The sequence below is a fragment of the Eutrigla gurnardus genome (assembly GCF_963514095.1).
Source record: "Eutrigla gurnardus genome assembly, chromosome: 3".
NCBI classification, from domain to species: domain Eukaryota; kingdom Metazoa; phylum Chordata; class Actinopteri; order Perciformes; family Triglidae; genus Eutrigla; species Eutrigla gurnardus.
Window position 1 is genome coordinate 32,132,582 of NC_139917.1, and position 13,272 is coordinate 32,145,853.

Genomic DNA, 13,272 nt, shown 5'->3' on the forward strand with positions numbered 1-13,272 from the left:
ATCACGTGGTCGTGAAGACGAGGCAGTTATGGCTCGGTGCAGATTACATAACCGTCTATACTGTAAGAGTAAGGTACGCTGAAGTATTGATTAGCAAAATAATCACCCTCCCCCTGACTCTTGGCAAAGCCTTCTGCTTGGCTTGATAGTTTGAATAAAGCCCTGAATGGGGGACTGGGACCGGGACTGGGACCGGGACTGGGACTGGTGCTTTTGGCATCATGAGAGGAAGTGTCCTCACCAAACCCATCAGTGATGAACAAGTGAGGAAATGTAAACTTATCTGACACATTTGTATTCTTATTCTAACAGTTATAAGACTATACATTAAGCCCCCCTACATCTCCGTCGTGTGCTTATGGGGAGTGTGTTGGGATGTGTTGGGATGTGTTGGAGTGTGTTGGGGTGGGGAGGTGGGGGGCTCTGGGGAGGCGCCGTGCGTCGTGCGCTGCAAGGCTTGGCCACCGATCTGCGCGCGGCGCTCGGTTCCCGTCACACCGATCAGATGCTCACCCCGACGGCTGACTGAACGCAGGAAGAGCCGGAGAAGCCCTCCCCCCCGCGCCCCCCCACGCTCCTTCGTTTCCAAGGCTGGTCTCCACGGGAATATACCGCCTCCGGACCGACTGCGTGTTGGTTGACGTCCCCCTGGGGGGTCGAGGGAGGAAAGAGAGAGAAAAAAGAGAGAGAGACAGAGAGGGAGACGCTGGACTGTAGCTCTCGCCTCTCTGCTCCGGGACTCGGGTGCGATGCCGCTGGGCGGGGATGCTGCACGGTTTCTGCCCGCCGGCGGAGACGAAGACGCGAGCCGCGGCTCCAACACACGCGCACCGCCGCCGTCGTGTTTTCCCAACAACAACAACTGATGATGCTGCCTCCCCCACTGGTCTCTCTCTGCTCCTCCGGATCCGACTCGTCCAGGATTCTGGTTCTCCCATCCTTGGATTATAGATGATCGTTGTGGACACTCATTTTCTTTTTTAATTCCATCAGCTCATCACCCCCCCACCCTCCCTCCCCCACCGCCGGGTTAGTGGACAACTCGGTAGATTGAACACCGGTGTATTTTCGTTTCCCAAGTGCGCGCAATCACGCCCAAAATCAGTGACCGACGCCTCGAGGAGGAGGAGGGGGAGGAGGAGGAGGAGGAGGGGGGCGAGGAGGAGGAGGAAGAGGAGGAGGAGGAGGGGGGATGCCGCACCGTCCATCACCAAATATCAACAAATGTCACCGGGCCTGGGTTTTGGGGAAGCCCCCCTCGGTCGGCGTTAGCGTGTCACCGGAGTGGCGCGGGGACATCTGCCGTGCCACATCTAACACTGCGGATTTATGGCACGAGCATAAATGAATTATTAAAGGTTTTTACTCTTATCTATTTCTATTTTTATCTCGCAGGAGGAAAAAGGGGACCTGGGGAGGAGGAGGGGGAGAAAAAAAGCCAACTGCAGATGCTGTGAAGAGGCTGCTGAGGGGAGAAAAGACGCAGTCTCCAGCCGGGGGGAGTCTACTTACTGGACGCGGCTGAACGTTCCTCTCCGCGCGCAGCTGCGCATCCCTGATCGCGTGTTTTCTAGCTGATCGATTTGTTTGATCGTTGAAATGCGAGAAGCGGCTCACTTGGCGACCAAAAGCAAATAAATAGAGACCGGATCCTCTTCGACGCTCCGACCAGATCACCAGATCACCAGATCTCTCACAGTTTTCTTATAAACCAAATCGTGTTTTTATACTTTTAAATTTTTTTTCCTGTCAGAGAATCTCATTTGACAAATATTACATAAACACATCGCTGTATTTCCCCCATTCATATTCCAAACACACGACCAGAGACACCGTACGCTCCCCCTCCTCCCCCCTCCCTCTTCGCACACAAATGGAGGTATCTTCTCGGCGCTGAAGAAGATCTGGGAAGGAGACACAGATAGATAGATAGACAGACAGATAGAGTAGAAGCCGGATCGGGGACCGACAGCAGGCCTGCATGGGTGTTGGGAGCCGCGGCTGATGGGGTGGTGGCATGTGGAGCTGTTACTCTGAGGTCCCCCCCCGGCTGCTTCCTAACCTCTGGCGTTTGGTGTCTGCAGAATGGCGCGTTTTGGAGACGAGGTGCCCAACAGGTACGGAGGAGGAGGAGGAGGTGGTGGTGGCGGTGGTGGCGGGGGTGCCGGCGGACAAGGGGGGCCCGGCCGCGGCGGCAGCAGGCAAGGGGGGCCCCCCGGAGGGCAGCGTGTGTACAAGCAGTCGATGGCCCAGAGAGCCCGGACCATGGCCCTGTACAACCCCATACCCGTCCGGCAGAGCTGCCTAACGGTCAACCGCTCCCTCTTCCTCTTCAGCGAAGACAACCTGGTGAGGAAGTACGCCAAAAAGATCACCGAATGGCCATATCCTTTTGATGAGCGGGGGGCTGCCAAGGTACCGGTGTGTGTGTGGGGGGCGAGGTGTGGCCCCGCTGTGGGGATGAGTGGCTCCGGAGTCGGAGCAGCCGACACCTGCGGGGGAAGTTGTGGTGCCTTATTTAGTGATTATTTATTGATGGCATCATGTGATGTTTTCTTTCCCCCTTGTTTCTCGCAGTGTGACGTTACATGACGTGTGTGTGTGTGTTTTATGTTATATATGTTATTATATGATGTCAGGTTCACCTGATACAAGCTGCCGTTGATGGAATGAGAGATGATGTTGACGATGATGGCGGTTGTCATGACACCCAGCAGTCACAATCACGCCGCCGCCGCTGGTGATTAACATGCGTCCAGAATAATACAGAGCCTGTTAGTGACCTGTGTGTGTGTGTGTGTGTGTGTGTGTGTGTGTGTGTGTGTGTGTGTGTGTGTGTGTGTGTGTGTGTGTGTGTGTGTGTAAGTGTGTGTGTAAGTGTGTGTGTGTGTGTGTGTGTGTGTGTGTGTGTGTGTGTGTGTGTGTGTGTGTGTGTGTGTGTGTGTGTCAGGGCTGTAGTTGTAGTCAGAGCTGAGTGCTGATGTCAGCATTATGAAGGCTTAAGCACCATGCAACCAGAAGGGAGAGGAAATGACTCTCTCTCTCTCTCTCTCTCTCTCTCTCTCTCTCTCTCTCTCTCTCTCTCTCTCTCTCTCTCTCTCCCTCTCTCTCTCTCTCTCTCTCTCTCTCTCTCTCTCTCTCTCTCTCTCTCTCTCTCTCATTACCACTGACCATATATGGCTCTTCCTGCAGGACAGCAGTGAAAACAAAAGGTTCTGACCTCAAGTCAGTTTCTTCTTGATCAGATGGATGAAAACCTCCTGACTTTGTGTTTGTGGGCTGATCTGGTCGCTGCAGGTTTCACTGCTTTGTTTTTGATTCTGTAATGATTTAGAATCAATAGCTTTTAAGATGTGAGATCGCTTAAAACTCTAAAAATGGTGCTAAAACATGGAATCACTTTGCAGTTTGTAAAGTAACAAATATTTAAATGAAATAATTTTCTGTAAGGTGGTCATAAATCATATAATTTACCTGCATAAATACATTACCACGATGGCTAGTTAGACAACTTTTTCATATCACTCGTGAAGATGTTTGCAGTTATTCTGATAACGGAAAAATCCACCACGATCGATACTCGCGATTCACGATATTATCCCGATAATCATCAAAAACTGCGTAAACTCTTAAGAACATTTCTCCAGCAAAAACAGTTTTTTATTGGAAAAACAAACAAACAAACAATATTAAATTAGGTAATGACACATCATAGATACTATTTTGAATTACACATTAAATGGATAACAGAATACGCATTTACATCAAGACAAGGATTTTTGGATTTGTTGTATCATGAGTTTACTGAAGCGTTATTTAAATAATTGTAAATGAGGCACTTTCTTATCACAAATGTGCTAATCTGCGTTTCCGTTCAAAATTCTGGCTACATTTTGTTGATTCCAGCCAAAAGTTTGTACGGAGGGAACTTTAGATCTGTGTATCATCAGCTCCAAAAAGATCTCTAACTAAAATGTTATATAAATGAGGCTATGAACAAACCTTCAGAACAATGAAAGGAATGGAAGTGTAAAGTTTGGTGGTTAGAAATGTAAACTAATAGATCATCACCATGAGACTTATTCAGTTGATTACTGACGTCAAGACATAACTGAAATGTTGTATTTAAATATGCAAATTAAGTATCATCTCAGTGCATTTAGGAGAAATCTACAGACACAAATAGATAAAGTAGTAAAATAAACTAAATGTGTATTTAGGACATTTTCTTTCTGCTCGTCTGACAAAAAGACAAATAGTTTCCCTGTTAAGTTGGAAGAGAAATTTCAGTGATTTCATTCTAAAACGCGATACAAGGTTGTTCAAATGTCACCGATCGGCTGAGAGACTTCGTAAAGGTTCAACTTTCTGCCAAAATGGTGGTTGAAAGTCGACTTTATACAGCCGTTGTTTTCTCCTTTCGTTATCGTCTTTTTTTGCTGATATGAAAGTACATTTCAGGAGTTGTCTGTCGTGCAGCGTTTCTTCCTGGGATGTGGAAGCAGATCAGCATAAACCAGAATCTCTTCTGTTTGCTGTTTTTTTTTCACGTTATAAGAGAGGAGTTATTTTAAATTTAAAGAAGATCCACTTCCTGCTTTGAGAGTGAGTGGAGCGTATCCCAGCATGCCGCCATCTGTGCAGAGCCGGGCCGTGTTGGCTGGCAGGCGCTGTGGCTTCTTCCACCAGAGACCCAGAGGACTTCATTATACCTCCCTCTCTCCTTTCATCTCCTCCTCTCCACTGCAACTCTGCTTTAAATCTCCTGTCCTCCATCTTCTCTCTCCTCTCTCCTCGTTTTTTTGTATTGACTCTGCTGTCGCTCTCGGTTCGCCTCCGTGTAGAAGCTGAACTGCCGATATTGTAGTTTATCTAGGAGTCGTGTGCAAAATGAAGAAATGCAACGTCCAAAATACAGACAGCTGACAACTTAAAGGGGAAAAAGCCAACAAGCCAAGTTTCCATCTAAACGGTGCACAAATTCTAACCGACGTTTCGGTGAAAGTGAATGAATCTGAGTTGGTGGCGCTGATTTTCCAGTTGGCTGCCATGAAAGCTAGTTTTTCCGAAGCTAATTCCACCTCCAAAGACTTGAAACTGGAGATTAAGACCATAAACTCATGTTTACAATGTTTACTGAGATAATACATCAAGAGTCGCCCCCTGATGGCCAGCAGAGAGAATCACAGCTTTTAGGCACTTCAGCGTCGGCTTCACTTCTCAGAACCGGCGGTTTTCTCCCAGATAGAAACATAAACAACAACCAGAATATTAATGAAATTCAGATATGCAGATTTCTGGGCTCCAAACGATTTAACTAACGATAAACTGTCGACATTAGAAAGTGTTCACGTTTCATTGGATGTAACCAGCGAAAGTAATCTTTCTCTTGATGAATGAATCAGTCTAATGTAGATTGTATTGATCTAAAGGTGTGTGTGTGTGTGTGTGTGTGTGTGTGTGAGAACGAACGAATGATGAATATAAGTTACACCAAATCGGATAAGTAGAAACTGGTAGTCATAGAAACATGTATGTGGCTGTTGAATTTATTGGATTCAGCACGTAAACAAACATATGAATGATACACACACACACACACACACACACACACACACACACACGGCGCATGCTGACGGATCAGCTGGTGGCTTGGCTTCACCCGTCTGGCATGGTGATACTGTAACACCTGTTCAGCAGGATCACTTACCTTGGGGGGGCTCGACTGCTACACACACACACACACGCACGCACACACACACACACACACACACACACACACACACACACACACACACACACACACACACACACACACACGCACGCACGCACACGCACACACACACACACACACACACACACACAGTCAGTGCTGCCCAGTGGTTGGCAGAAAGAACAGCATTTGGGATGTTCACGCTCCAGTGTGTAATCTCTCTCTCTCTCTCTCTCTCTCTCTCTCTCTCTCTCTCTCTCTCTCTCCCTCTGTCTCTCTCTATCTATCCCCCCCCCCTGCAATCTGGTGACAGAATGGCACGTCGGGTTTTGCTGACGCCCCTATATGACATCACCATGGTTAAAACCCTTCAAACAACAGAACATCATGTCGTCAGTCGTTAGCAACGTAAATCGTCCGCGTTGTTAGTGTCCTGTCTAGACGGAGGTTTATTTAGGATTAAATAAGTAGAGTGCCATAGTTTGAAGTAGCTACAGGACGATGTGGATTTTAGCGCGGATTGCAATTTGCGAAAAAAAACAAAAAAAAAACAAAACAAAAAAAAACTCACAATAAACTGATGATGGGGAATTTCCAGGATAATCGTAAATATTGTAACACAAGTGAATTGAAAAAAGTTTAAATTATCTCATATTATAAATAATTATCAGAAGCAACAGACTCACATAGGTTTTCTATATTTTATTTATACATTATTTGTTTATTTCTCATCCATGTTTTTCAGTCAAAACATGTGGTGCAATAAACTACAACGGCGTATCAGATCCACTGTATGAAAAAACAAAGAAAACGGAGCCCGAGAGAGGAAGGCAATATTCAGAGAAAGAAAGTTGCAAATTTGCAAGCGGCATCTATACTAGCTAACGTCTCATGAATGTACATTTATGTTTGTAATGAATCATCCCATCGTGTGACAACACCTCGTTAAGGTCCTTAGGGTGATGATGTTGATGCTTATTGTTACTTTTATTGATATGAGGACAAACTGTCATCTTATGGGTGTTTATTGATCGGTGCGGTTGGGCTAAGATGCTAGCGGTAGCTTTCACTTGTTGTCATAGCAACAGCAAACATCTGGTGTTACAATATCAACAACAATAACCATCAACACCATCACCCTAAGTACCTTAACCAGCTGTTGTTCATTAGAAACTTAAACGCCTACATTCACGGTTAGCCAGCATAGATGCCGGTTGTTAGCATCGTAATAAACTCGCAAATTCGCACCTTTTTTCTGAGAATATTGCCCCCTTCTCTCTGCTCCATCCCCCCCGGCCCTAATACACCGTTGTAATAAACACTTGTTTCTTGACAAAATAAAAAAGTTACGAGTTTTAAGCATATTTTGATGATCGTCGGGTAAATATAGAGAATTATTTTATATATACTTAGTAATCGTGACGTTGAAACTTCCACATCGTCCCAAATGCTTGATTTTGAAGCGTTGGTGTTCTGACTGCAGCTGTTTGACGTGTCGGAGTGAGAAGATCTCGGACGGTCGAGCAGCATAAATGTTGTTTTGACAGAAGTCGGATACGTGATCCGCTCAGTCGATTCCCTCTGTGTGTGTGTTTGTGTGAACACGATCTCTCTGCTGTTGCTGCACAACTCTGTGTGTGTTGATCTGGTTGATCTGGAGGGATAAAACCAGGCGGCGACTTCCCTTTCTGAGAAGTGGAGCCGACGCTGAAGTGCCTTAAAGCTTAAGTCCATTTTATTTATTGGATCCGAAAACGGGATCAGAAATCGTCCCAGAGATCCGGAGGTATGAAGGGTGGAGTCAGGAGGAGGAAGATGAAGATACGGAGAAAGATGTTGATGAAGGAGGATGTGATGAGAGAAGTGGAGAGAGAGAGAGAAAAACGTGGAGGGGGCGGGGCTAGAGAGGTGGATAGTCCCCCCCCCCCATGTTGAGTCACTGATCTACATTCAATCTGCACTATGTGAATTATTGATTGGCCTTTAGCCAGCCTCTGTGTGTGTGTGTGTGTGTGCGTGTGTGTGTGTGTGTGTGTGTGTGTGTGTGTGTGTGTGTGTGTGTGTGTGTGTGTGTGTGTGTGTGTGTGTGTGTGTGTGTGTGTGTGTGTGTGTGTGTGTGTGTGTGGAGATGCTTTAGCTGAAAAGCACAGTGGTGGCGGTTTCTTTTTTTTATTATTCTATTGATAGAGAGGTAGAATAGGGAGAATGGGACATATTGAGACAAACACACACACACACACACACACACACACACACACACACACACACACACACACACATGCCTGTACTTTATTCATTCAGCCAGAAGCACATTTGCATTTTTTTCCCCTACTTCCCAGCATGCACTGGAACACACAGACCTAGAAGAAAAACCAGCCTTTGAGGCAGGACTCGTACCTAAATACCAACAGGGAGGAGTTTAAACCAACAGACTGTAGACAGGAAGTGGGCGTCGTCATGGTGACGTCACCCGTTTGTTTGTGGACTTCAGTTCCAGTTTCGCATTTTTGTGCTATCGCCCGCTTTAATTTTTTTGCAAATAATGAAGGAAAGTGACCATATTTGGATGTAAATAAATGGACCATAATGTACTAAATGAACATCATGCTGGATTGAAGAAGACTTGAAACTAGAGATTGAGACCATAAACTCATGTTTACAATGTTTACTGAGATAATACATCAAGAGAGAAGTAGGACCATTTTCTCATAGACTTCTATACAACCAGAGAGGAGTCGCCCCCTGGTGGCCAGCAGAGAGAAGTAGGACCATTTTCTCATAGACTTCTATACAACCAGAGAGGAGTCGCCCCCTGGTGGTCAGCAGAGAGAAGTAGGACCATTTTCTCATAGACTTCTATACAACCAGAGAGGAGTCGCCCCCTGGTGGCCAGCAGAGAGAAGTAGGACCATTTTCTCATAGACTTCTATACAACCAGAGAGGAGTCGCCCCCTGGTGGTCAGCAGAGAGAAGTAGGACCATTTTCTCATAGACTTCTATACAACCAGAGAGGAGTCGCCCCCTGGTGGCCAGCAGAGAGAAGTAGGACCATTTTCTCATAGACTTCTATACAACCAGAGAGGAGTCGCCCCCTGGTGGCCAGCAGAGAGAATACAGCATTAAGGCTCATCAGCTCGGGCTTCACTTTTCAGAACCAGAAGTTGCCTCTTGGGTTTAGAGGTCTGAGGAGGGTAGGGATCCTCCCCTCCATCGCCTCCAGTCTGCTTCTAATAGTTATTTTGGCAACGTAATGAACGGTGGCGTCGGGGGATGATCACCTTAATGATCGTAATTATTGTAATTGAACTGCACCAGAAGGTTCTGGGAGGTTCTGGGGCGACGAGGAGGAAGAGGAAGAGGAGGTGGAGGCGCGGGGTGTGTTTGTGATGTGACGGGTTATGTGAGGACGAGAAGATGGAGACGGACATATATATATATATATATATAAATAAAAACAGGACTATCGATGCTTCTCATCTTCCTCAAGCTTCATCTCCCCTCCTCCTCCTCTTCTTCTTACATCCCCCTCTGCTCTCTCATGTTTCCTCTCCTCACCTCCCTCCCCCATCCCTCCTCCCCACCTCCATTTTACTCGCCTGCTGCCGACTGCAGACCGAGAGAGAGCCTCTCTGTTTGATGTGCAGCTCAGGCACCTCTCACCACCAACAGGGCCGAGTGGAGGCATCTGGATCTGTGTGTGCTGGTGTGTGTGTTGTTTTGTTGCTGCTATAGGCTATTCTTTCCATTACCCAGCATTCCTTGCTGTCATAAGAGTGTGACCAGAAGGCCCTTTATGAAACGTGAAGCCCACGCTGAAGTGCCTTTAAAACTGTCATTCTCTCTGCTGGCCATCAGGGGGCGACTCCTCTCTGATTGTATGGAAGTCTCTTGATGTATTATTACCAAGATGGCAGACTTCCTGTCTCCTTTGAACCAGCATCCAGACCACATCCTCATCTTTCCAGCACAGCAACGGAGTTTGATAGTGATCTCACACAATCTACTGATGTGGATCTTTGTGAGACCTGGATCTGATCCGGTCCAGCTGGGACTGGGACCCTGCAGCAGCAGCAGCATCAACAGCCTGCCAAGCCGGGGGTCTCGGTCCCATCACTCGGAGGGGGCGGGGCCTCGGGTCACCGTGATGGATAAGACGTTATGGGATGCGACGGCTGACTCTTTTAGTTCTGTGTTCCCCTCCGTCCTCAGCTGTAACACCTGAACGTGAATTATATTTCTTTACGCATCTTTAATTATTAACGTGAGCGTCTCCATGTGCCTTTTTTTAGAAACAGTCAGCTGATTAAGCTTTTAGGAGATCAGCAGGAAATCAGATTCAGAATCTGATTCAACTCTTAAGACTCTTTTTACCTGTAGTTTAAAAACGTCATGATTTGTTGTTTCTCTGTATTTTCTAAAATTATAAATGTATTATTTTTTTTTTTTTACATTTTATGCATAATTAACAAAGAAATGATCAAATTAAGGAGGAAGGTGGGAGGAGGCAGGGAGGTGAGGGGGAGGAGGAGGAAGAGAGGAGGAAGAGAGGAGGAGGAGCAGGAGTAGGAGGACGAGGACGCGTGTCCATCAGCTCCTCCGCTTTGACCCCGGCCGCTGACCTGCAGTCGTCCTTACAAACGCCCGTCTGACTTGTCTGACCTCTGACCTCGTCTGACACAAAGCGGCGTCTCAGTTTAGTGACAGACTTCTTCTCTTCATCTGTTCTCAGATCAGATTATTGTTTTAAAGGACATCCATCCATCCATCCATTGTCTACCGCTTATCCTGTATTCAGGGTCGCGGGCGGGCTGGAGCCGATCCCAGCTGTCATTGGGTGAAGGCAGGGTACACCCTGGACAGGTAACCAGTCTATCACAGGGAGACATGTAGAGACAGACAGGTAACCAGTCTATCACAGGGAGACATGTAGAGACAGACAGGTAACCAGTCTATCACAGGGAGACATGTAGAGACAGACAGGTAACCAGTCTATCACAGGGAGACATGTAGAGACAGACAGGTAACCAGTCTATCACAGGGAGACATGTAGAGACAGACAGGTAACCAGTCTATCACAGGGAGACATGTAGAGACAGACAGGTAACCAGTCTATCACAGGGCCGACATGTAGAGACAGACAGGTAACCAGTCTATCACAGGGAGACATGTAGAGACAGACAGGTAACCAGTCTATCACAGGGCCGACATGTAGAGACAGACAGGTAACCAGTCTATCACAGGGAGACATGTAGAGACAGACAGGTAACCAGTCTATCACAGGGAAACATGTAGAGACAGACAGGTAACCAGTCTATCACAGGGAGACATGTAGAGACAGACAGGTAACCAGTCTATCACAGGGAGACATGTAGAGACAGACAGGTAACCAGTCTATCACAGGGAGACATGTAGAGACAGACAGGTAACCAGTCTATCACAGGGAGACATGTAGAGACAGACAGGTAACCAGTCTATCACAGGGAGACATGTAGAGACAGACAGGTAACCAGTCTATCACAGGGAGACATGTAGAGACAGACAGGTAACCAGTCTATCACAGGGAGACATGTAGAGACAGACAGGTAACCAGTCTATCACAGGGAGACATGTAGAGACAGACAGGTAACCAGTCTATCACAGGGAGACATGTAGAGACAGACAGGTAACCAGTCTATCACAGGGAGACATGTAGAGACAGACAGGTAACCAGTCTATCACAGGGCCGACATGTAGAGACAGACAGGTAACCAGTCTATCACAGGGAGACATGTAGAGACAGACAGGTAACCAGTCTATCACAGGGCCGACATGTAGAGACAGACAGGTAACCAGTCTATCACAGGGAGACATGTAGAGACAGACAGGTAACCAGTCTATCACAGGGAAACATGTAGAGACAGACAGGTAACCAGTCTATCACAGGGAGACATGTAGAGACAGACAGGTAACCAGTCTATCACAGGGAGACATGTAGAGACAGACAGGTAACCAGTCTATCACAGGGAGACATGTAGAGACAGACAGGTAACCAGTCTATCACAGGGAGACATGTAGAGACAGACAGGTAACCAGTCTATCACAGGGAGACATGTAGAGACAGACAGGTAACCAGTCTATCACAGGGCCGACATGTAGAGACAGACAGGTAACCAGTCTATCACAGGGAGACATGTAGAGACAGACAGGTAACCAGTCTATCACAGGGCCGACATGTAGAGACAGACAGGTAACCAGTCTATCACAGGGAGACATGTAGAGACAGACAGGTAACCAGTCTATCACAGGGAAACATGTAGAGACAGACAGGTAACCAGTCTATCACAGGGAGACATGTAGAGACAGACAGGTAACCAGTCTATCACAGGGAGACATGTAGAGACAGACAGGTAACCAGTCTATCACAGGGAGACATGTAGAGGCAGACAGGTAACCAGTCTATCACAGGGAGACATGTAGAGACAGACAGGTAACCAGTCTATCACAGGGAGACATGTAGAGACAGACAGGTAACCAGTCTATCACAGGGAGACATGTACAGACAGACAGGTATCCAGTCTATCACAGGGAAACATGTAGAGACAGACAGGTAACCAGTCTATCACAGGGAGACATGTAGAGACAGACAGGTAACCAGTCTATCACAGGGCTGACATGTAGAGACAGACAGGTAACCAGTCTGTCACAGGGAGACATGTAGAGACAGACAGGTAACCAGTCTATCACAGGGAGACATGTAGAGACAGACAGGTAACCGGTCTATCACAGGGCCGACATGTAGAGACAGACAGGTAACCAGTCTATCACAGGGAGACATGTAGAGACAGACAGGTAACCAGTCTATCACAGGGAGACATGTAGAGACAGACAGGTAACCAGTCTATCACAGGGAGACATGTAGAGACAGACAGGTAACCGGTCTATCACAGGGCCGACATGTAGAGACAGACAGGTAACCAGTCTATCACAGGGAGACATGTAGAGACAGACAGGTAACCAGTCTATCACAGGGCTAACATGTAGAGACAGACAGGTAACCAGTCTATCACAGGGCTGACATGTAGAGACAGACAGGTAACCAGTCTATCACAGGGAGACATGTAGAGACAGACAGGTAACCAGTCTATCACAGGGAGACATGTAGAGACAGACAGGTAACCAGTCTATCACAGGGAGACATGTAGAGACAGACAGGTAACCAGTCTATCATAGGGAGACATGTAGAGACAGACAGGTAACCAGTCTATCACAGGGAGACATGTAGAGACAGACAGGTAACCAGTCTATCACAGGGAGACATGTAGAGACAGACGGGTAACCAGTCTATCACAGGGCTAACATGTAGAGACAGACAGGTAACCAGTCTATCACAGGGAAACATGTAGAGACAGACAGGTAACCAGTCTATCACAGGGAGACATGTAGAGACAGACAACCATTCACGCTCACATTCACACCTACGGGACATTTAGAGTCACCAATGAACCTATCCCCATCCTGCATGTCCAGTGTTTGGAATAACGCCGTTTAAAATAACGGCGTTAGGTAACGCCGTTATTTTT

The 13,272-nt window shown here is 47.0% G+C and overlaps 1 protein-coding gene across 1 annotated transcript in view; it reads left to right on the top strand.

The window, feature by feature from the left end:
* Positions 1-13,272, top strand: part of cacna1ab (calcium channel, voltage-dependent, P/Q type, alpha 1A subunit, b) — a gene marked incomplete at its 3' end in the record, with an annotated part of 133,621 nt that overhangs the window by 26,334 nt on the left and 94,015 nt on the right. Inside the window, 1 exon segment of the mRNA XM_084006627.1 lies at positions 2,085-2,383. Within this exon segment, the coding sequence (XP_083862753.1) occupies positions 2,085-2,383 (299 nt within the window).